The sequence below is a fragment of the Anastrepha ludens genome, chromosome 2 (assembly GCF_028408465.1).
Source record: "Anastrepha ludens isolate Willacy chromosome 2, idAnaLude1.1, whole genome shotgun sequence".
NCBI classification, from domain to species: Eukaryota; Metazoa; Arthropoda; class Insecta; order Diptera; family Tephritidae; genus Anastrepha; species Anastrepha ludens.
This window is the reverse complement of record NC_071498.1, coordinates 98981971-99003911: the sequence shown is the minus strand read 5'-3', so window position 1 is coordinate 99003911 and position 21941 is coordinate 98981971. Positions and strand designations below refer to the sequence as shown.

At 36.7% G+C, this 21941-nt stretch overlaps 1 protein-coding gene across 1 annotated transcript in view; it reads right to left on the bottom strand.

Annotated features, from left to right (window-relative positions):
- The window catches only part of LOC128854888 (homeobox protein homothorax), a 304609-nt gene that overhangs the window by 199296 nt on the left and 83372 nt on the right, over positions 1-21941 (bottom strand). Inside the window, exon 2 of the mRNA XM_054089344.1 lies at positions 20560-20607. Coding sequence (XP_053945319.1) covers positions 20560-20607 — 48 coding nt within the window. The remainder of the gene's footprint in view (positions 1-20559; positions 20608-21941) is intronic.

Below are 21941 nucleotides of genomic sequence, written 5' to 3'. Positions count from 1 at the left end.
ATGGTATAACTTTTCAAAAAATGCATTTAAAAGAAAAATTATATTCAAACACAAAAGGAAAATTTTCAAACCAAAAAAGGAACAAAAAAGCCAAAAAATTTAACACAAGTTGCTCTAAAAGCATTTACTTAAAAATAATAGTAATTAACTCAGCACAAGTTTAGAAAAGCTCTCACGTAACGAATAAAAAAATACTAACAAAAACAAATAACACAAAATCGCTATTTAAAGTGGCTGTAATAAAAGTTCTATTTTTCCCAGTAGCTCAATTCAGCATCAAGTTTCCTCAATGCCAAATCAAATACCTATAAAAGCATTACCACATGAAGACATCAAGGCACAAACACACAAACTTATACTCAAAGAAACGTGACTAATTGCTGAATTTGTCAAATCGCAATAAATCATTGGAAAAATTAACAAAAGACATGTGAAAACCACAGAAGCCATAACTTCACATAGCTACACAGTAACAAATAACTTTTCAATGCAAACGTTTACAAGCATTCAAGCACACACACACACATTTATATTATACATAAATGCCTACATACAAATATGTATGAATGCGCATGAATTTGTGTTTTTGTAGGCGCAAATGCGTGCAACATGTGCCAATTGCCGGCTATTTTCCGCTACTGCTTCTGCCCATATTCGAAGAGCATCCGCGAGAGAAGATGATGGCAAATGCTACACCAAACATATAAAAAACTGGAAATATATAAAATAAAAAAAAAAAATAGTAAGAAAAAAATTAAACTGAAACCGAAACCGAAATATCCATAAATACGGTCCACACACGCAAGCACCAACGAAAAGTCTTTAAAATTGCCATAAAACTGTTTTAATTACATTACAGCAGTCAAACTTAAGTATCTATATACGTATTTTTGTATGTATGTATGCTAGCCTAGAAGAGAAGAATCAGTCAGCCAGTCCAGCAGGCGACCACAAGAAGCAATAAAGTAGAGTGGTATGAAGTGTAGCTAACAAAGATCAGCAGCCAGAGTGATTTGGCCATACAACTATGTACGTATGTACGTATGTATGCATATATATGTATGTATCTATATGAAGAATGTGGGCAAGTATAAGCATTTATCTATGTGCATACATGTGTCAAGCAAAAGATCATCGCCAGCATCTGACGCAGTTGAGCTCGTTATGCTCATTAATGCCTCGAAATAAACAAATGGAATCTAATTTGGGGGAAAATGTTAATAAGAAAATTAAAATCAACGTTTTGCTTGCTTTGGTGCCTTTTACGATTTCTATCTTTTTGTTTATTGTTTCTAATACGCTTTGCTAAGGACTGTCGTTGATTTTAAGATGCTAATAAAAAACAGAAATAGAAATAATGGCATGTACATACAAACATAAAAAATGTTGATGAAATCGCGGCGAAATATAATATAATATACATTGATGGGCAAACTGTTTGAAGGGCAGTGTGGGGGAGTGCTTGAGGATTGTGTAGGTTAGCAAAATTGTTTTTAATATCTTTTAACTTTTCAAACATTTGCACAATTTGCTAGTTTGAACTAGAAAAGCGCGATAATTTAGTATTATTTCATTTTTATATTGACGATCAATCAAATTTATTTTGCATTTTTCATACTTTTATTCAGTGCATAAATTTCACCTGACTCATAGGTGTCAAGATATTTCTTTGTATTTGACTTGAGCTTCTAAATCAAATAAAACCCATAAGTTAGTAATTAATTCCGTCGTTGGCAAAGTTAAAAATAAAATTTTTAAATTGAGTGATGTTAAATATGATAAATATTTAAATATGAGCTACTGCAATATAAATACAGAACCAGAAAACTTCTGGTTTATAAATTGGGAAAACTAATCTACTTATTATTGTTATTAGGTCCTTCTAAGGGTACTGTATTTATTTTTTGCTCAATTCAGCGCTAGCAAATTCAATTCAGCACAAATTTTTGTTTGGTTTTTGGTGCTGAGTGATTCAAGCTAATAACAGCTAGTCACTTTTGCATTAAATTTTAAATTACTTTTTGCTTGAACAAGTGGTAGCCGCATTCAGTGCTTGTAAACGCAATTCAGCACAAATTTTTGTACATTTTTATTTATTGTATATTGGGCAATAAAAACAGTTACTCACTTTCAAATAAATCTTACAATAAATTTTAATTTATTTTTATGTTTAACCGATACATTTGACGTTTGCAGAATTCAGCGCTAGCAAGTACTATTCAGCACGAATTTTTGGTATTGAATATTAGAAAATAATACCATTCAATACCATTTGATGACTTTTACGGGCTTTTTTATTACTGTCATTCAACAAATGCCGTTCCGCACAAAATTTTCAAAATTTTTGTTTACTAAGTACTATAAAATGATAACAGTTAGTCACTTTTGCATTAAATTTTAATTTATTTTTATGTATAACCGATGCATTTGACGTTTGCTGAATTCAGCGCAAGCAAATACTATTCAGCACGAATTTTTGGTATTGAATATTAGAAAATAATACCATTTAATGACTTTTACGTGTTTTTTATTATTACTGTCTTTAAACAAATGCAATTCCGCACAAATTTTTGTAAATTTTTATTTACTAGGTACTAGAAAATGATAACAGTTGCTCACTTTTGCATTAAATTTTAATTTTTAACCGATACAGTTGACGTTTGCTGAATTCAGCGCTAGCCAACGCAGTTCAGCAAAAAATTGTTTAAACTTTTTGTATTGAGTATTTGAAAATAGTATAATTCAAACACTTTTACGGGCATTTCTTACTTCTGCAATTCAGCAAATTTGTTTTTTAATTAATTCGAAAATCACACTATTTAGTCACTTTTATGTTCAACTTTATTTTACTTTCGCCTTTCACCTTTCACCTGGATTGTATGCCAGGGGTTTCTCTAAATCATAAATCTAATTCAGCACTATTTTTTATAAATTTTCAGGTTGTGGATTTCACTTCAAAGCCAATTAACCACTTTTGTACTCATCTGTATGTATAACTAAAATTCGTGTATCATTACGATATATTAAGCAAATATTTATAGTTCAAGAAATTTTAATTTAAAATATCGATTCAACTGATTGCATTGGGTCCATAGATATGCACCTTGCGTTGCTTCTATTTTCAATTCTTACTTTATGACTTCATTCAGCGCAATGCAGCTCCTTACCAATCTATAAAACACACTAAAACGTGCTTAGTTTTCTTCTAGATATTATACTAGCGGTTAGCTTGGGCTGCCATCAACTCAGTTAGATTAAATCTTTGTTCTGGCATTCCAACAACACGCATATTTTATTATCAACGAACTAAACCTTCTGGCAAACGATAATTTTCTTCCCAAATTATGGGCGCACGTGTTTTCAAATAATTTTATTTTTCTTTTTCCTCAAAATAAATAATCATAACCCTACCAATGAACGGTTAAATACACGTTTTAAAAATCCAAAATTTCAATTTATTGCAGCTTCAAAAAATATTGAATTTAGTAAAAAACGCAGAAAGGAAGAAGGCTTCGCCTGAGTTAACGTAACTACGTTTTAATGGAAAGTTGAGAAATTGTTTTCCACCATTTCTGCTTGCCTCTCTTCCGCTTTTGGAAATGGAAAATGGAATGCGCTGCCAAATTGCTGCGAAATAGAAAATGCTCGGCAAATTGAAAACGTGTCCAACAAACAAACATCAATATTTAAACATAAGTAATCACTTTGTAAACGTTTCGCCCAACAGACTGAAGGCGCTCACTGCAACCGCTTTTCTTGCCAAAGAAAATTTATCCACACAATTTGTATTGGGCATTTTATGCTTCTAGATGCTCGTCCCCCCGCTGAGTTACGTCGAAGCGGAAGCGCTAACCGGAGAAAAGCCACTCAAACTTTGCTGCATAAAATTGAAGTTGTACACAGTTTTGTTGGTTTTCTGTTTGTTTGTTTTTTTTTTGCTTTGTTGCAAAATTCGTACACATTTCTTGTCGCATCCATATGTAGTAGCTCTTGTTGTTATTGTTGTTGCATAATGTTTAGTTATGCTGGTCACAACGAGTGCCGGAGCTGTGGCTGCTGCTCGACGCATTCGCGTCGTAAAGCTGCTAAGTTTATCGTGCTGCCTGGCGCAAATCGACAGCTACTGAAGCAACAGCGCCCAAAAGCACACTACACAACCAGTCGAGATATTGAAACACATACCAGTACTAGGCAAAAATTATATAGCCTGAAAAGGAAACGTGTGTACAACTGCAGCGCCTGCCAGCGAGGGGTTAAAAATTTTGCACGTCGCTACGTAAAGTAAAAATTTTTATGCGCCTCAACTACAAAGATACTAACAACACAAAATGCGCAACATGCATAATTCACAAATTCTCCCATACACACACACAAGCACACATACGAGGCCAATCAGGCAAGAAAGACTTGCTGCGCATCCCCTTCTTGACGGCATCACACTCTTACTGGGATTTATTGGGGAGCTTGGGAAATTGAAAATGTGGGCCCAAGCTGCTGGTTGCTTATGGATGAATATTAATATTAAATCTACTAGATAAAGCGCCTTTAAGTATGCTTAGGAATTATGATGAGCTTGTTGGCACGCGCTTCCATTCGGCCCACCTCTCTACCTCTGCCGATTTGTCACGCTTTGCTTGTGCATGTTTGAATGTTTTTACTTTGAAAGCTTGCCTGCTTCGCTGCCTCCAATGAATTGTATTACATTTGCGTAAATGACAATTTTTACTTGTACATTTTTACGACAAATTGATTACGTGTCAACTGTGTTATGCAGGCTAAAAGAATTCCTTCTTGTTGGGTCAGCGGTACAAAATTTGATTGTTGCAGGTAAGTGTGCGTAATTTATTTATGTGCATATGTATTATTGCTCGCTAAAGTTTTATTGAAATTGGGTGTGGCGAATTCTCACAATTCAACACAATTCCGCTTGAGTTGGCGTTGAGTTGACGGAACAAGTACGGCATTTAGTTCAAATGAATGAATGGTGCTTAACAATTTTAAAAATTACGATTTGAAATATTTTAAAGAGGTTGCGCTCAGCTCAATTTAATTGGTTGGTTGGTTAGAGTGGTGATTCAGCCAGAATCCAACTAGCGCTTCCGCACCATTTTGTTGCCACATCCTCGTTACCAAATTGTTTAACAGTTATTTGCAGCAGGGCTATATCCAGTCTGTGCGGTTTAGGAACCTTATTAGGTTGTTGACGTCTAAGCCAGACAGTTGCTCGAGACTCTCGAACAGCGGTTTGCCCAGGGTTAACATTCTGTCCCTCCATAGGGCAGGGCATTCACAGAGGAAATGGAAGATTGTTTCTTTTTTCTCCGGTTGTTTACAACTGTGACAGTATGTATTGTGAGGGATGCCCATTTTGGCGGCTTGTTCTCCGATAGACCAGAAGCCAGTTATGACTGCCGTAAGTCTACAGGTGTCCCGTCGTTTCATGTTTATTAATGTCGACAATTGCTTGAGGTTGTAGGTGGGCCATAACGTTCTGCTGATTTAGCATTTCGTCTGGCCTCTCCATCTACAATCTGCAATTCGAAGGTATTTTAGGGAAATTGCATTCTTGACCGCACCTGGTGGAGTGAATACTGGTACTGCAAGAGCGCTATTCATGGCAGATCCCCCTCTTGCCAGTTCATCAGCTTTTTCGTTACCTTCTATATTCCGGTGTCCCGGGACCCAAATTAAGGTTACTCTATGGTTTTCACTCAAGTTGGTGAGGCTATTCCTACTTTGCTCCACCACTTTAGAGGTTGTTATAGTCGCGTCCAGCGCCTGGATTGCGGCTTGGCTATCCGAAAGAATAGCGATATTGCCCTTAAAAGAGAAATCTGCGATTAGTAACCTACAGGCTTCCCCAATTGATAGTACTTCCGCTTGGAAGACGCTGCTGGTATTAGGGAGACGCACAGATTTTTCAATTTAGTAGTACTTAATTTAATTAGGCACGATCCAGCGTAAAATAAACGAAGTATAAATTTATTTCACGAACTTTTATTTATTTGACGTACTGATAGGCAGTTTTATAAGACTTATATTATTTTTCGTATAATAAACTGCTGCAAATTGATAGCCCAATAAGTGTTCGAGAAAGCATGAGCTCTATGAGCTCTAACTTATTCAGCACATAGCCTAACGAGAAAGTGTACGAAAAAGAGGCGAATGCCGTGAAATTTCATTTACAAAGTGGCACAAAATTAATCATCCTATAGGAAGATGTATTATGTATGATACTTGTGGAACTTTTTTTATTTAGTAAAATAGTTATTGAAAAACAAATATGGACGATTAATTTTGAGCCATTTTAAAATATATTTTTAAACCTCACCGCATTATTTTAGTTTTTAATTGAGGTGCACGGTCAAACAAGTAAGTATCTAACAAAAATATATATTCAGCCCAATTCAGCGCTTGATATTAACTATTCAGCGCACATTCAGTGAAATGGTATTATGAAGTTTCAGTTTCGGGAATCGAAATGTATTAGAAAAACATGTTCAGCCCAAATTCAGCACATGATATAAGCTACTCAGCGAAATTGTATTATAAAGTTCTAGCTCTTTTAAACTGAAATGTATTAGAAAATACGTATTCAGCGCATGATATTAACTATTTAGCGAAATGGTATTATAGAGCTTTAGTTTCGGAAATCAAAATGTATTGTATTAAAAAAACATATTCTGCCCAATTTAGCGCATGATATAACTTATTCAGCGCATATTCCGCGAAATGATATTATATGCTTTCAGCTTTTGTAAATTCAAATGTATTAAAAAGAATGTATTCAGACCAACTCAGCACATGATATAACCCATTCAGCGCACATTCAGCAAAATAAAATTAATATATTTAAAAAAAAATGTTGGCAATACTTTTTCGGCGTGTATGCTATTTGTAGCTAATCAATAGTTTCTTCAGAAATATGGAATTTGACAATCCAATTCATATCGTGACATTAAACCCACGCTCAACGGAATTCTATCAACGATTCTAATTTATTCGGTGCATTACAATCAAAAAAAATGTGTACTATGTCATGTATAAAATTTGCGTACTCAACTGTCACTTTGTTAGTTTGCATTGGAGTGTGGCGACCTGCCCAGGCTTCATTTTTAAATAGGATTGAACGCATCCAATAGATTTTTATAAGATTTGCATTGAGCCTTTGCGAACTGATAACTCTTTACTCTTAAATTCATAATAATTTCAGAATAGAAGAAAATATGCTACCTACTTTTTTAAGCTAAAAGTTCCAACAGAAGTTATTAATTGACCTGATATTCTAAATAGGATACTTCTCAATTTCCCAACTAGGAAATTGGTTCGCCATTACTTATTCTACTTATTGACAGCTAAATCAAATTATGCCCTCAATCACTAATTAATCAAACCTAATCAAATTAGTTGAATTGTTGATATTGAAGTCTCATTTTCTGGAGAGATAATAGTCCATATTCTATTAAATCACTTGAAAAGTAACTATCCACTGATGATAAATCTGCACTCTCATGCCTTTATCAGTTACTGCCTAATTAAGGCGTTCAAACGAGGATATGACAAAAAAAAAAAAAAAAAGAGTATAAAATTTACTTGGTAGCCTATTTTCAATGAGTACCTTCTAATAATACTGCTGCCAGCACAAGATTTCTAGAAAATGATATTTTTCTTCCCATCTAAAACTAAGTACCAAAACAGAAGTAGTCATTAAGGCGCAGAAAAATTAAAAGGAGGAACAAAATAAAACACACAGCAGCACGAAAAATTATTACAGCTTCCCGTCACTGACTGGCATATGTCACACTGCAGCCTTAAAGCTCTATATATGTATATATGTGTATATATAGATACAAAATGATATACCAGTGTGTGCACTTGCGTATGTCGCCTGCTGCCATAAACCATTTTATAGCACATAAACCAAGCTTAGTTAAAATGCCATTAAAAATGTGACCCATGAAAATTTTTTTACAGCATTCACCATAAAAAGACAATAACACACAGACATTCATCCACTCGTGTCTCATTATGCATTTCAGGGAATGAGCATCTTTTTTTTTTTTTGTTTCGTTTTTTTGTTTTTGGTTTTTGTTGTTACTCTTCCATGTCTATCAGATGTGGCATTGTCTGAGATATCAACAAGCACATCAAAATTTTCATAAATGCAATAAAAAGCGCATATGAGCAAATGTACGAGAACGTACTTGAGTATGTGTGTATATGCAAAAACAAAAGCAAAAAAGCAAAAATGTGCAGCCAAATAAAAATTAGCAATGAAAAAACTATCAAAATATAAAAAACTCATTTCACTAATTTTTCTAGCTCACAGTCACGCACACTGCGCGAGCGCATGGAAAATTTTACCGCTATAAACTGTAAACTATAAACGATTTATTTTGTTAGTGGGACATGGAAGATTCTTTTATGACAGCCATCCCGGCATTAGAACTGTTCGATTCGCAACTTAAATATTCAAATCTAGTATATGTGGATATGAGAATTTTTCCCCAAACACTTGCAAGTCAACAAAACTCTATGCCAACAAATGTTTATGATTTTTGTGATTTGTTTTTTTTTGTTTTTCAAAATTACTCGCGCAATAAAAACTTAGTTGCAAACATGCAGGCATACATATGCGCGTAGTATAAACGAGTTGTAAATATTTGCAAGTGAAACAATCGGTGAAATGGTTTGCGCTCATAAACTTTATGCATTTGTAGATAGTCGTAAAAAGGCAGCCACTCACACTGTATGCGCGGTAGGTGCATGGGAGTGAGCGAGATAGAGTGCGCTCCGAAGGAAATTACTTATGTAGAAGTTGTAAAATTTCTAAAAAAAACATAGTATGTATTTCAAGCGACCAGTTGATCACGAAAAATTACATTTTAATTTTATGAACAATTCTTGAAACGATTTTGGGCCACATAAAAATGACAACACTGTTGCTGGTAGTGTGTTTTGACAGTTGTGACACTAAACACTTAATTGTCAATTTTAATTGCCAAAAAGTGTCAGCAAATTGGCATTAAAAATATTAGCAGGTGTTGAAAAAATTACTAAGGGGTGTAGAATGCGGCCAAAAATTGAGATTATTTGGTAATACAAGGTAATCGCCAACGTAGCCGAATGGGTTGGTGCATGACTACCATTCGGAACCGCACGGGTACGATTCTCCGTCCCATCCAAATGATAGAATATGTTTTTTCTAGCAGCGATCGCTCTTTGGCAGACATTGGTATACCTCCGAGTGCATTTCTGCTACGAAAAAGCTCCTCATAAAAAATCATCAGCTGTTCGAAGTCGGCTTACAACTTCAACACGCACACTACAAATAGGAGGAGGAGCTTGGCCAAACACCCAATAAAGAGTGTAAGCTTCAAATATACATACTTATATATATATAATTGGCGCATACACCCTTTTTGGGTGTTTGGCCGAGCTCCTCCACCTATTTGTGGCGTGCGTCTTGATGTTGTTCCACAAATGGAGGGACCTACAGTTTCAAGCCGACTCCGAACGGCAAATATTTATTATGAGGGGCTTTTTCATGGCAGAGTATATACATATATATACATAATAAAAGCCGGCGCAAAATTAATCATCCAAGGCTTGTTTGGAATAAATTTTTACCTAAATAAAAAAAATATTTTGTGTGATGGAAGCCTTGACTTTGAGCATAGCGCCGTCTATTGCTTGTCGGTTTGTGCACCGAAGTTGTGTTCACCATTGCGCCACCTTGTATAATACCAAAACGGAAGAGGTACAAAAAAGTGAGACCAAATGAGAAGCAACTAAAACTCAAAATTTGCGATACTTCAAGAAATTATATTAGAAAAATAAATTAGCTGCGAACAACTCGAAATCGCTGAAATTTAAACTTATAACAAGAGAAAATATGTAAAGCTTATTATGCCCCAAACTAATACTTTATGGATGACTTAAATTTCCACAGCAACGCTGAGCTACTTAAAAAATATGAAAGCTTAGTGTAAACTTCCATTATTGCCGCAGGTAACGAAAATGGAAAGAGCTTTTGAATGGGAATGTGCGAAAAACTTGTGCACTTCTAATGGCAAGAGCTGAAGTAGAGCTGCGGCGGTGAAAGTGCAATGGTAGTTTCATAGATCAGCAATAGAAATCAATACTAATTTGAGGAAAGTCACTAGAGTTGAATACAAAAGTTCAAGTAAGAATTAAACAGCGGCAACATAACTCCATTTAAGCAGTATTGCGGCGAACTCCGGCTATGCAAAGCTACTTTTTTTTGAGGCGCTAAACAAATCTTTAAAATGCTTTTTGGATGCCATAAAAGCTTTATGCATATATTATGCGACGTAAAGGGGGTTCCAAAAAGAACTTTTATTTCCAAACTGAAATAAAATGAAGAATTTAGTTGAAGCTGATTCAAATTTGTGTTGTATTAAAAATAGTAAGGTTTGTCAATGAGAAATGTGAAAATGAAATCGGACAGTTGTCCGCCACGATTACAGTTACAGATGTCGATTCTTTCAGGAACATTTTCAATAATTTCTTCGCTTTCGTTGGCTGTCTATGGCATGTGACAACGTCCTTTTGTTTCCACATGTAAATAACAATAAGCCTAAATTAAATTACTAATATCTCACGTTGGAGTAATCCTTTGATTTTTATCACATTTTGAGTAGAATTTTTAAAGAAAAAATTGAAAAAAAAACACTAAATCACGCCTCCATAGCACATACATAGCTCACCAAATAGTGACACGTTGCGCATGCCAGAGGCTTCCCAAAAATACCATATTTATAATGGATTTTTAATAATTTTGAGCTATTTTCAAGCAAAATTTCCCCTGGGTATTTGTAAAAAAAAATTAAAATGAAAAAATTGAGAAGAGTTATAGCGCATGAATTCATTATGAAATTTAAAAGAAACAGGAATATCAATGAAAATCAGTAATGAAAAGCAGGTAAACACGAATTTACCATAATATCAAAAATGCTAAGCTGTTCTATTTATTTCCTTCTCACATTTTTTCGCAATTCCACTTATTTTTTAACACCACTGCAAATTTGATAAATTAGAAAAAGCACACACAAGCTCGCTTCAATAGCCGCGTGCGCCTGGGCACAATCATAAATCACAAACATTTCAAACAAACTTTAATTGCCAATCAACAAATTAGTGAACCAGTCGAGTTCGATTTTTACACCACCACCATACACATACATGCATACATGCATACATGCATACATATAATATGTATGTCAGTAATAATTTTGAAATAAACTTTTACTTTTTTCACTTTTTCAACAAAATTGTAAACAAATAGACAAATCAGCTGATTGACATACAAGCAGCAGCAGCAGACGAGAGTAGCCAGACAAAAATGTATTGACAGTACGTATTTTTTCTTTCGTTTCGGTTGTGGGTAGACAAATGGGCGCGACGACGCGCTTGAAAATGAAAACTAATGTCAGCTTACGCAAACTCAAATAAAGCTCCAATACGCCCGCCCAATCATGTGGATAAGTATATGTTTGTGTGTATGTGTGTCGACAGTGAATGACAGCTAAATGAAGGCTGCTGATAATCTGTCAAAGAGCTGTCAAAAACTGCGCACACTCATGCCACGCAGGGGGCAGTATAAACACAACGTGGGTATGTGTCTGTATGTATGAAAGTATGGTACACATCTGTATGTATGTATGCATGTTTGTATATGTGTTTGTATGCAAACTGCCGCTCCAATGAATGAATGTGAAATGACAGCAATTGATGCCTCTTTCTTGTTGTCTCTCTTTGCTGTTGTTGTGGGCTTTGACCTTTAAAAATTTTGCCACATTTCTTTTTTGTGTGCACACCACTTGAGTGTGTGTGTGTCTGTGAGTGTTTGCTTGCGTCAAAACTGTCACTTTCGGTTTTATAAAATAATAAATTGAAAGCAGTAGTAGAACTTGTTGTTGCTATTACTTTTATTTTTGTCTGCTACTATTACCAACATAACAGCTTTTATTGAGTACATGTATGTGTGAGTGCTCGCTTATATGCACGCTCGTACTTCTATTCCTATGCTTATGTATGTATGTATTTGTGACACTGATTCGACAAGAAAATCAATAAATTCTCTTTTCAATATTTAATATTAGACAGTTAGTCAAAAAAGTATGCACCTAAATAACACTAAATACACACACACACACATTTATACGGACGCATTAACACACTCTCATCATGGATACGTCTCCTACACTCTCGCTCTCAACACAACCGCATGCCGAAACTGACAGGCCGCTTATTTGCCTGGTTGGCCGTTTGTACACTGGTGACAGTGCGAAACGTCAAAGGTGTTTGACCGTGCAATAGGCTCAGTCAATGGCAATAATAACAAAAAAAAAAACAAAATCCAAAGCTGACCCAACGGACACTCCACTTTTTCGGTAATTGAGTGTGATTTGACAGTTTAGAGTGACGCGGCGCAAAATGACGTGACGTGACGAGTCGAGCCGAAGGCGCGTCAGAGGCGGTCAACCGCGAAAAAGTTTTGGCATGTGTTGACATTTTTTTCTACGCTTCGCAAGGCGACAGCGCTTATACAATATAGTTATTTACATACACATGTATGTGTGTATGTGTATGTTAAATTAAGCTAAATGAATTAAAGAGCAAAGTTGAAGAATATAACAAAGCAATATTACGAGACTGGTAAATTATAAAAATTTCATATAAGCACATAAATTGAAACTCTTAACATTGAGCCAACCAAAAGCGCAGTAGAAAAGCAAACTTGCTAACTATAGTTTAACAGTCAACTTTAGTCCCTTGAGTTGAAATGGCGGGTCTCGCCCGACAAGAATTTCTGCACAAAACTCGAATTTGACAGGCGTCGCCAGCAGTATATCTAATGTTCGTGTGTTTCAAGTATCCTTTTTTTTTATTAGTTAATCTAGAATTACGCGAATCCTTACAGACTACAACTAAAAAACAATATAATTCATTCAGTGACAATTTGAAAGTTTCTGTAGAAGATGAAAAATCGAAAGCCAAAAAATTTGTAATTTTATTAAATTTTTTTAAATTTAATTTTAAGGAATTTTTTACAATAATTTTTTTTTAATTAATCTTAAAAAATGTATTAAAGTTAAATTTTTAGGTAAAGGTTTGATTTTTAAATTTTTATTTAATTTTATCATTACTTTGAAAGCAAATGAAATAGTTTTTACTGTTATTTAAATGTATTACAAAAAAACCAAACAATGTTATGGTAATTCCACGCATAGAATTGCGCTAAGTTTAATTGCCTGCACGTGCACTATTCTTCGAGATTCAATCGTAGGGCAGGGTTAAAAAACCAGAAAATTTATCGATTCCTATTGAAATCAGAAACTGTGTTACGACCTTGAACGGATGGTGAAAGGGCAAAAATAACAATAACAACAAAATGTACACTGCTAAAAATTACTATAACGGTAAACAGAAACAAGAAGAGTGGACGAGGAGAAGCGCCAATTCATTCTGTCTCCCCTTGAAGTGTACACGCGCGCACACACGCACATAACGTAGAGCTTGTATGTGTCATGCAGTCAGCAGCAATAAATTATCAGCAATAATTTTTCATCTCGAAGCGGCAACAACAACGTTGCGATTGTTTGCGCACAGCTACTGCAGACGCAGCGCAACAGTTGGGACTCAGTTGAGAGTTCAAAGCCCACCAACGCCGCGGCGGCGCACATTAATTTCAGCAAAATGCAGCAGCCGCAGCAGCAACAATAAATACAAACGATTGCTGCAAAGCAGCACTACAAAAACAAAAACAAAAATGAATAAATAAAATTGTTAAAAATTACCTTAGGAGCAACCAACAGCAGCAAGTGGGCTATGAAATATAGCAACGCGGAAATATTGTGCCGAAATGAGCGCAGTGCAGAGCAGCGGCAGAAGCTAAAACAAAGCGCCAACAACAAACCAAACGATAAAACACAATTTAGTGATGGCGGCGGCTAAGGTGGAGCGCATACCACTACAATAAATTCTCCACCGAAAAACAATAATTTAACTTGAAACTGAGAAAACCAAGTGCCTGGGGCAGGTTCAATGTACAAAACACCCGCTGACGACGACGGCGCTGCTGCTGCTTCGGTCGACGTGCGTCTACAACTCAAGCTGAAACCAGGCGCACACTTGCAAAGCTAACAAATACTGGCTGTGCAGTCGAAGATTCAAGCACAGCATGTGTGTGTGCTTACATTGGTATTAGTAGCAAGTGCCGCGCTTGTGCGCCGCCATTAATTCTAGCGCTCGCCGACTTGTTTGACAGTTTTGACAGACTATTATTTAAAGTTGCGCTTAAGCGCAGAGCAATGGCACTCCCCCGCGCACAACCGACCAGCGTTAAAGTGGATAGGTATTGTGTACATATGTATGTATGGTCGACAGCCGCCACTGCCACCTGCAGTGCAATGCCATGTGCCACACGAAGCATACGCAGTAGCGTCGTTTTCACGTTCAAGTGTGAATGTGGCATCCATGAGGCTATGCCGCCGCCGTCGACGCCGACGCCGTCGGACATTTGTAAAATTTGTATGACAGCGTGCACTTTGTCTTCCGTTTATTCATAGCCGCCCTAACGACCCGCTAGACTACAACCCGCCTTCCAATTGTCTCTGTGTCGGTTTTCCTTTCGATTTTCAACCGGTGCACTCCGTCTGTGTTGCGAATGTAGGTTAGCAGAGCATTTGTAGGCCGTTATTAATAATCAGTTTGTCGGTCAATTCGCCCGACTCGGTGGTAGGCTAGCTGGGTATTTTGTTAGTATGTAGCTGTGCCAATACTTTCGTGAGATTCAACCGTTTCTGTTAACAAGGTGACCAGGTTGACTGGCAAGAGAATGCAGTCGCAGTGCCTATTTTGCCCTTGAATTTGAAAAAGTGTAAGCCAGGTGAGGAAAGGATTTGCGAAGGAGTTACGATATGTTGGCGGTCAACCGAAATACACGTTACTATGCTTTGTCCAAAACGCTTGATGCAGTGTTAGATGAGTGTTTGGTGCAGATATTCGAGCTCACGGTACAACCGACAACTCTGTCCACCAAAACTAAATTAATTTTTATTCCAACGCAGAATTAACTCAAAAGTCGATTGGACAGCCACGTCACACATATCAATTATTTGTCCAACATGCCCATGCATAATTTTCTGCCGCCACCAACGCCGCAGCTCGTTTTGTATGAATATTTGTGCAAACAAGCTTGCGCATACGGCGAGTAATTTTCAAAAGTAAATCAGCTTACACGCATACATGCATACATATGCGCAATATATCTACATATGCTAGCTTTGTTTGCATTGACGGCAGTTGTCATTACTATCAGACGCCATATTTTATGTGATTTCTCATAACACCAACAACATTAACTACCACTGTGGTTCCGACGTTGGGCTGTTGGCGGTCGCCCCTACTATAGCTTACGCTGTTTTGTTGCGTATTCTTGTCGCAGTCGCTCACCTACTTATACATATGCACGCACTTTACGCTTTTGCGCTCGCATATGCCGGGTAACTGACCTTTCATTGTATGCGGCACAGCACTAGGGGAGGTGCGTTTCGCTTTCCGCCTTTGGCCTGTCCAAAACGGGAGAATTATGGTTTGTTTACATTTTTGCGCGTGGCAGCCGGCGAATATTCGCCAACAAATATGCATACATAGCCGCTAGAGATATTGGCGCGAGTGAGACAGCGAATGAGACTATGGTACAAGCAATTTAATGGTAGTAAAATACCTGTGTATGGCTGAAGTAGGTATTGTTGAATGTGCGCAAGGAGAAAGAAGAGCGGCTGTGCGCGTTTTGAAAGTAAAATTTATGATGTGCGGTTTTTGGGGTACAACGCGCTATCGCAACGAAAAGCACACACATATATTATATATTGTTTTATTCTGGTATGTGCGTGTGAAATGTGTTTAAGTGGTTTAATATATTTTTGTATGTATGCAAACATGTGGTTTATTGGGTTCATGGGTCGCAGTTTAGAGGGCGCAACCATGGGCGTTAAAGTTTTACATGTTTAATAGTTTTTGTAAATAGTTGCTTCTATGAATTGTGTGTTGTAACATTGACAGCGGCAGAGATGCGCGACCTTCGCGCTCATTACAACGCCGTCAAGTGCATACAAATTTCAAAGTGTAATGTTCAAGGAATGTTAAGTATTTCAGTTGGCATGCTTGTGTAAATATTTCATTACGACATACCTTTTATATAAGCTGAGTAAACGAAAAATGTAGTACGTTATCAGTTAGCTTAAAGCACGAATTGATCTTTTATGTGGATAAAATGCGCAGTACGGCCAAGGAAAGAGATGGTGAAAAATCAGCGAAAATTTTGTGCCAAATCAAAGTTACACTTTAAAAATAAAGTAAATAAATAATTGGCGCGTACTCTTCTGTTAGGTGTTTGGCCGAGCTCTGCCTCCTATTTTTGGGTTGCATCTTGATTTGTTCCACAAATGGAGAGACCTACTGGTTTAAGCAGACTCCGAACGGCAATGGGTTTTTTAAGGGAAGTTTTCATGGCAGAAATACGCTCGGAGGTTTGCCATTGCCTGCCGAGAAGGAATCGCTATTAGAAAAAACTGTTTCCTAATTTGATGTTGATACACGAAGATTCGAACCTGCGTTCTCTGAATTCCGAATGGTAGGCACGCAATAACCCATTCGGCTACGGCGGCTCCCGTAAAGTTGCACTTTATTATAAACGGTTTTCCAAAAACAGGTGTTATCTATCGCTATCGAGAGATGATTAACGATTTTTTATGGCCGGAATTGGATGGTATTGATCTGGACAACGTTTATTTTCAACAAGACGGCGCTACGTGCCACACAAGCAACGAAACCATTGAACTCTTACGGAAAAAGTTTACGGACCGTGTTATCTTTCGAAGAGGTGATCGCAATTGTGAATTAACACATTGTGACTTTTTTCTTTGGGGTCACGTGAAAGAGAAGGTCTACGCCAACATCTCAGCGTCGATTCTAGACCTTAAAGATGGAATTCGTGAGGCTATCGAGGACATAGGGCAGCCACTTTGCAATTCGGTTACGGAAAATTTCATGAAAAGCATATTGTCTTGGTGGTCATTTGCCTGATATTATTTTCCACTATTAACGGCATACCTTCTTTTTTATAATGAAATAAACATCCGATCATTCATATTAAAATATAGCATTTTTCTGTGAATATAAAAATAACACCTCTTATTGGAAAACCCTTTACTAATAAATTATCAAAGTGCTATAAAACTGTTTACCCAAATTATTTTTGGAAATTCTCATAGAAAAGATGGATATTTTTTTGAAAATTGGTGGAGTTTTTAAAAGTCTTGTATAAAGATTTGAATACTGATTTATTTGACATTTGTTGTAGAATTCGGTATATTTATATACAAATTCAACGTAGGTTCGAATTAGAAGAAAATAAGTCAAAACTTGCTAAATTTGATGTTATACTTGCATTTAGTAAATAAAAAAATAATGAGTTTGAGTGGTGGAAATTTTTATCTTGAACTTTACGCTCCATTGTCTGTTTGTGTACTGCCGCTGTCTACTTTCTAAATGTCAAATATTATTGGGGTTTGACACCATTTGCAAAAATTATAATTCTTACGATAGGGTGATTAATTTTGCGCCACCTTGTATTTGCGTGAATCTGTACAGTACCAAAATTTAAAAAAAATACAATCATCATCTGCTATTTACGTATAGTCGATAACCGCAACGCCTAGCGCCACCAATTCGATGAGCTATACAAACTTCGCTTAAAGTCCCTCTCTACATAAATGACTGCATCTGAACTAATTTGTGCTAAAGCACGAGCTTGTGTTGTTAAATAATTAAACGCTACTAGCACTAATGCGTTTTTATTATTTTCTATGATTTTGCGGTTTAGTGCGCGCAAATCGCAAACAGAGGTTCGCTTTCATTAAACACACTACATATAAGAATATCTTGGCTACTGTTTCCAGAGCCTATTTTTAGAATACTATAATAATATGTATATGTATGTACAACGATGGAGTTACAAACATGAAATTCTACACGTAATTGCATACAAATGTAAATCTACACATATCCACAATAAACAAAAGCCACAGCGGAGGGCTAGCTGAGGGTATGAAGTTCTAGAAACTGCATCCAGAAATTGGTTCTGCTCATAAATTTAATGTGCAGATTTTATTATCGCCAAGCTGCATGCAAGTAAGCAAATCTTTGCAGGAACAGCAAGCAGTTGGCTGTCTATATTCGTGGTCCGCTCGGCAAGGAAGCGAGCAAGAAAGTGAGTATTTGAAGACTTATGCAGAACAACATAAAATCGAGCGGGTATGGCAACTAAAACTTAAAACGAAATAATTATAATAAGGCCCAGATAGGCATACGCACAACAGAATGTGCCTCCCTTCGGATCAGAGCGAATTCTACCGATTGGGGATAGTGTGCAACCACCGAGCTGTGCGTTCCCACATGTGGCATGCAAAAAAAATTACAAAAAAAAAAATCATAAAAAACAAGTAAGTCAAACTCAACTTGCACCTTAAAAAGAAGAGCGCCGCTTATTTTTTACTACTATTATTAATTTTTACGATGCAAGTACTTTTACACTTAATTTTTCATTTGCTGCACTCGCATACCACGAAGGCAACAAAGTCATAAAAGCACACAGACGAGTGGACGGATGAACACAAACACTAAATGAAAATGCGCACACAAACTGTAAATATAAATGAATGGATGAACGAAGTAATGAATGAATGAGTGTTGGTAGCCGATGCGAACCCTGCTACCAGGGCGAATGCGCATATAACGGCAGCAAGCGGGGGCGCATGCGATCATAAAAACGGCCTAGCACGGACACAAACCACAATAGTTTGCCAATATCAATACACACACACATGCATTTATGTGCATAGTAACTGCTGCGATCGGCGCACCAACAGCACTTCCTCAGCTGTTGCGAAGCTTAGCCTATATGCGCGTGCAATAAATCAAAAATGCGGTCGTCCTGTAAGTTCGCCGCCACAAAAATTTTATTACGCGCGCGCGCACCAACTCAATCACGTGCCAACAGCAGCGCGCGGTGAGTGTGTAATTTTTTTATTGAGCTGCTTCGAAGTAAATTATCAGTATGAGCCGATTGCTGGAATACAGCGCGCACAAAATAGGAGATAAATGAAAAAAAAATATATATATGAAAAAATTGTTTAAAAAAAGTTACTCGCACCTTAAGTCGCTGTAGAAGAGCATGTTTAAATAGGAAATACACTCATTAGTATCATCCTCTTCCTGTGCTTCTTCTGCCGATAGGGGAGTTGCCGTACACGTTCGACGCGGTTGCTTTCAACAATCAATCGATTTTCACTGCCGCCACTGCGCTGCTACTACTGTGCACAATATCTCTAACACTTATCGACAGTTCGCGCGCGTCTTCAAATACCGGTCGCTGTCACGTCGTCATTGAAGCTTCAAATTTTATTCAAACTCATTTAAGTGATCTTTTAATTTTTATAAACCTGACCAAGTGCAATGCTTTTGATTTCGCTAGCAGTCGGCAACACACATTGTGGGCGTTCACAGGTTACTCCACCCGGCTAATCGGACGTGATCGATCAAGCGAACGCGCGGGAGCCGTCACAGCCTCGAATTCCAATTTATGTGATGAGGCTGTTGACAACAACAACACCACTATATAAGACAGCCAACATTTTAGCAATAGGTATTGCATGCTATAGGCTGTGCAAAGGGCTGTGATGTGTTGGCGACGACGTTGATGATTTTTATGTTGATATTAAAGTGAATGTTGTTGTTATTCTACAATCCCAACGAATGCGTTCAAGGTGTAGACAGTACAAAGTACATATAAGTTTGTATGCAGCCCAAAGTCGTCGGAAGCATAATCAAGTGGACATTCTATTGAAGTGAGGCCGCACCAATTTCATAGCTTCCGCGCAAAAGAGGTTTTTTAATTAAAATTTAAGTTTATAATGGGTTTTTATCAGCTGCCCTTTTTCATGCCTTAAATTAAAAAGAAATTTCTCATTTTCAACGCACAGCGCACGATGATCGCTACCCAGAGCTTTGGTGGGGCGTGTCACAGCGCACGTACCATCAGATTAGGGCAGCTGCTTGACAGTAAACGTAGCCAGTTTAGTGTTTAAAGTGAAAAGGGAAAACTTGATTGATGTTACGAAAAGTGCTGAGCTTATGATGTAATACTCATACAATAAATTTATTTTAATTAATTTATGTGATTTAATAATGCTACCGTTGTGCAGATTTCACCACAGTGTTAACGAATTAGCCGAAGCATCGACGAAAATGAAAGTGCGTGAAGAACTTTTAATCGATGGCAGAAAAAACTTGATCACAAAAAAGGGACATTGCAACTCTGCGTAGGAAATTGGGTCAACACGCACATGGAATTTAAAATAAATAAGAGCATAGGTGCGAAAGAAATATGAAATCAAAAACAGAAAAAAGTCATATAATTAAGTAATAGCAATAAGAATAGGGTTAATGATGCGATGAAATGTGACTTACCATCATATGTTAGTTCTGAAGGATTTAGTGATGATAAGAACTTACCATCTGCAAGGAAAAGAGAAAAAAATAATATTTAATAATTATAATACTAAGTAATAGAATAGAAATTATCATAGTTATGTTTATAGAGAGTGCGGGTAAATTTATTTTCCAGCAAATTCAGATTCTACATAAAATTATGAGAAAAAGGTGCACTAGAGCTTAGCTCCAAAGTCGGTTTCGAGCTCCCCAAATATTAAAAGAAGCTATTTTTACTTAAGGGCTTACATACGTCCAGAATTTTCAAGAAATTTCGATATTTTCAAAGTATAGTATCTTAAGAATGTACTGTGAAATTTTCATGGGGAAATTCCCAATATTAGAGCTTCTACAGCCCATTAACTAGGTAGAGAGCGGTCCGCGCGCTCTTGTACCTCAAACTTTAAACTCGTTTTTCTCGAAACTACTTTTTCCGGCACGGTCCGCATGATAACTCATACAATTTTTAATATTTTTTGATGCGATTTTTTTTTAAATATTCGGAAGTGTTTTCCCTATAGATTTAATTTTTGATATTTTTAAACATAATTAAAGTGTAACATTTATGACGTAAAACGCATACTTTTTTTTAAAAGCCGTAAATTACAAAATTTTTCGAAATTCAAAAATCCGGCTACAACTTTATTCTTCAAGAATTTTTTTACTTTTACAGATCCATCAACATTTCAAGGAGAAATGATGCAGGCCATGGAGCAGCTTTTTGTTTTTGATTGTACTTTGGGTCACGTGATTTTTTATATACTACTTTTGTAAAGAAAAATTAAAATTAATTTTTTTTATGAAGTTTGAGTACTAATAAATAATGTATAAAATTTTTTTATATAAGCATTTCTATTGTTGTCCTTTCTAAACACAGTTTTTCTTTTAGCGAATTTTTGGCGCTGCTGGACGTATGCAGCCCCTCAATACGAAGTTAATGTAGAAATTAATATTTACTTAAAGACGGCGGCCGCCGCAACCGAATGCGTTGGTGCGTGACTACTATTCGGAAGTGTGTAGGTTCGAATTTCCGTGCATGAAACAGCAAATTGATAGAAAAAGTGTTTTCTAATAGCGGTCACCCCTCGGCAGACAAAGGCACCCCTCCAAGTGTATTTCTGTCATGAAGAAGCTCCTCATAGAAAACTATTTGCCATTCAGAGGCGGCTTAGAACAGTAACATTTGCAAAATACAAACAAACACGTAATAGAGCATGTAAAGGTCGAATTAAAAAGTTGCATCACTTAAAAACATTTTTTTTGCGCCACCTTGTAGATATGTATGTGAGTATGCATATCCACACTCACCTTGTACATACTCATAAATACATATACATATTGCTGATTTGGCAGTGTACAAT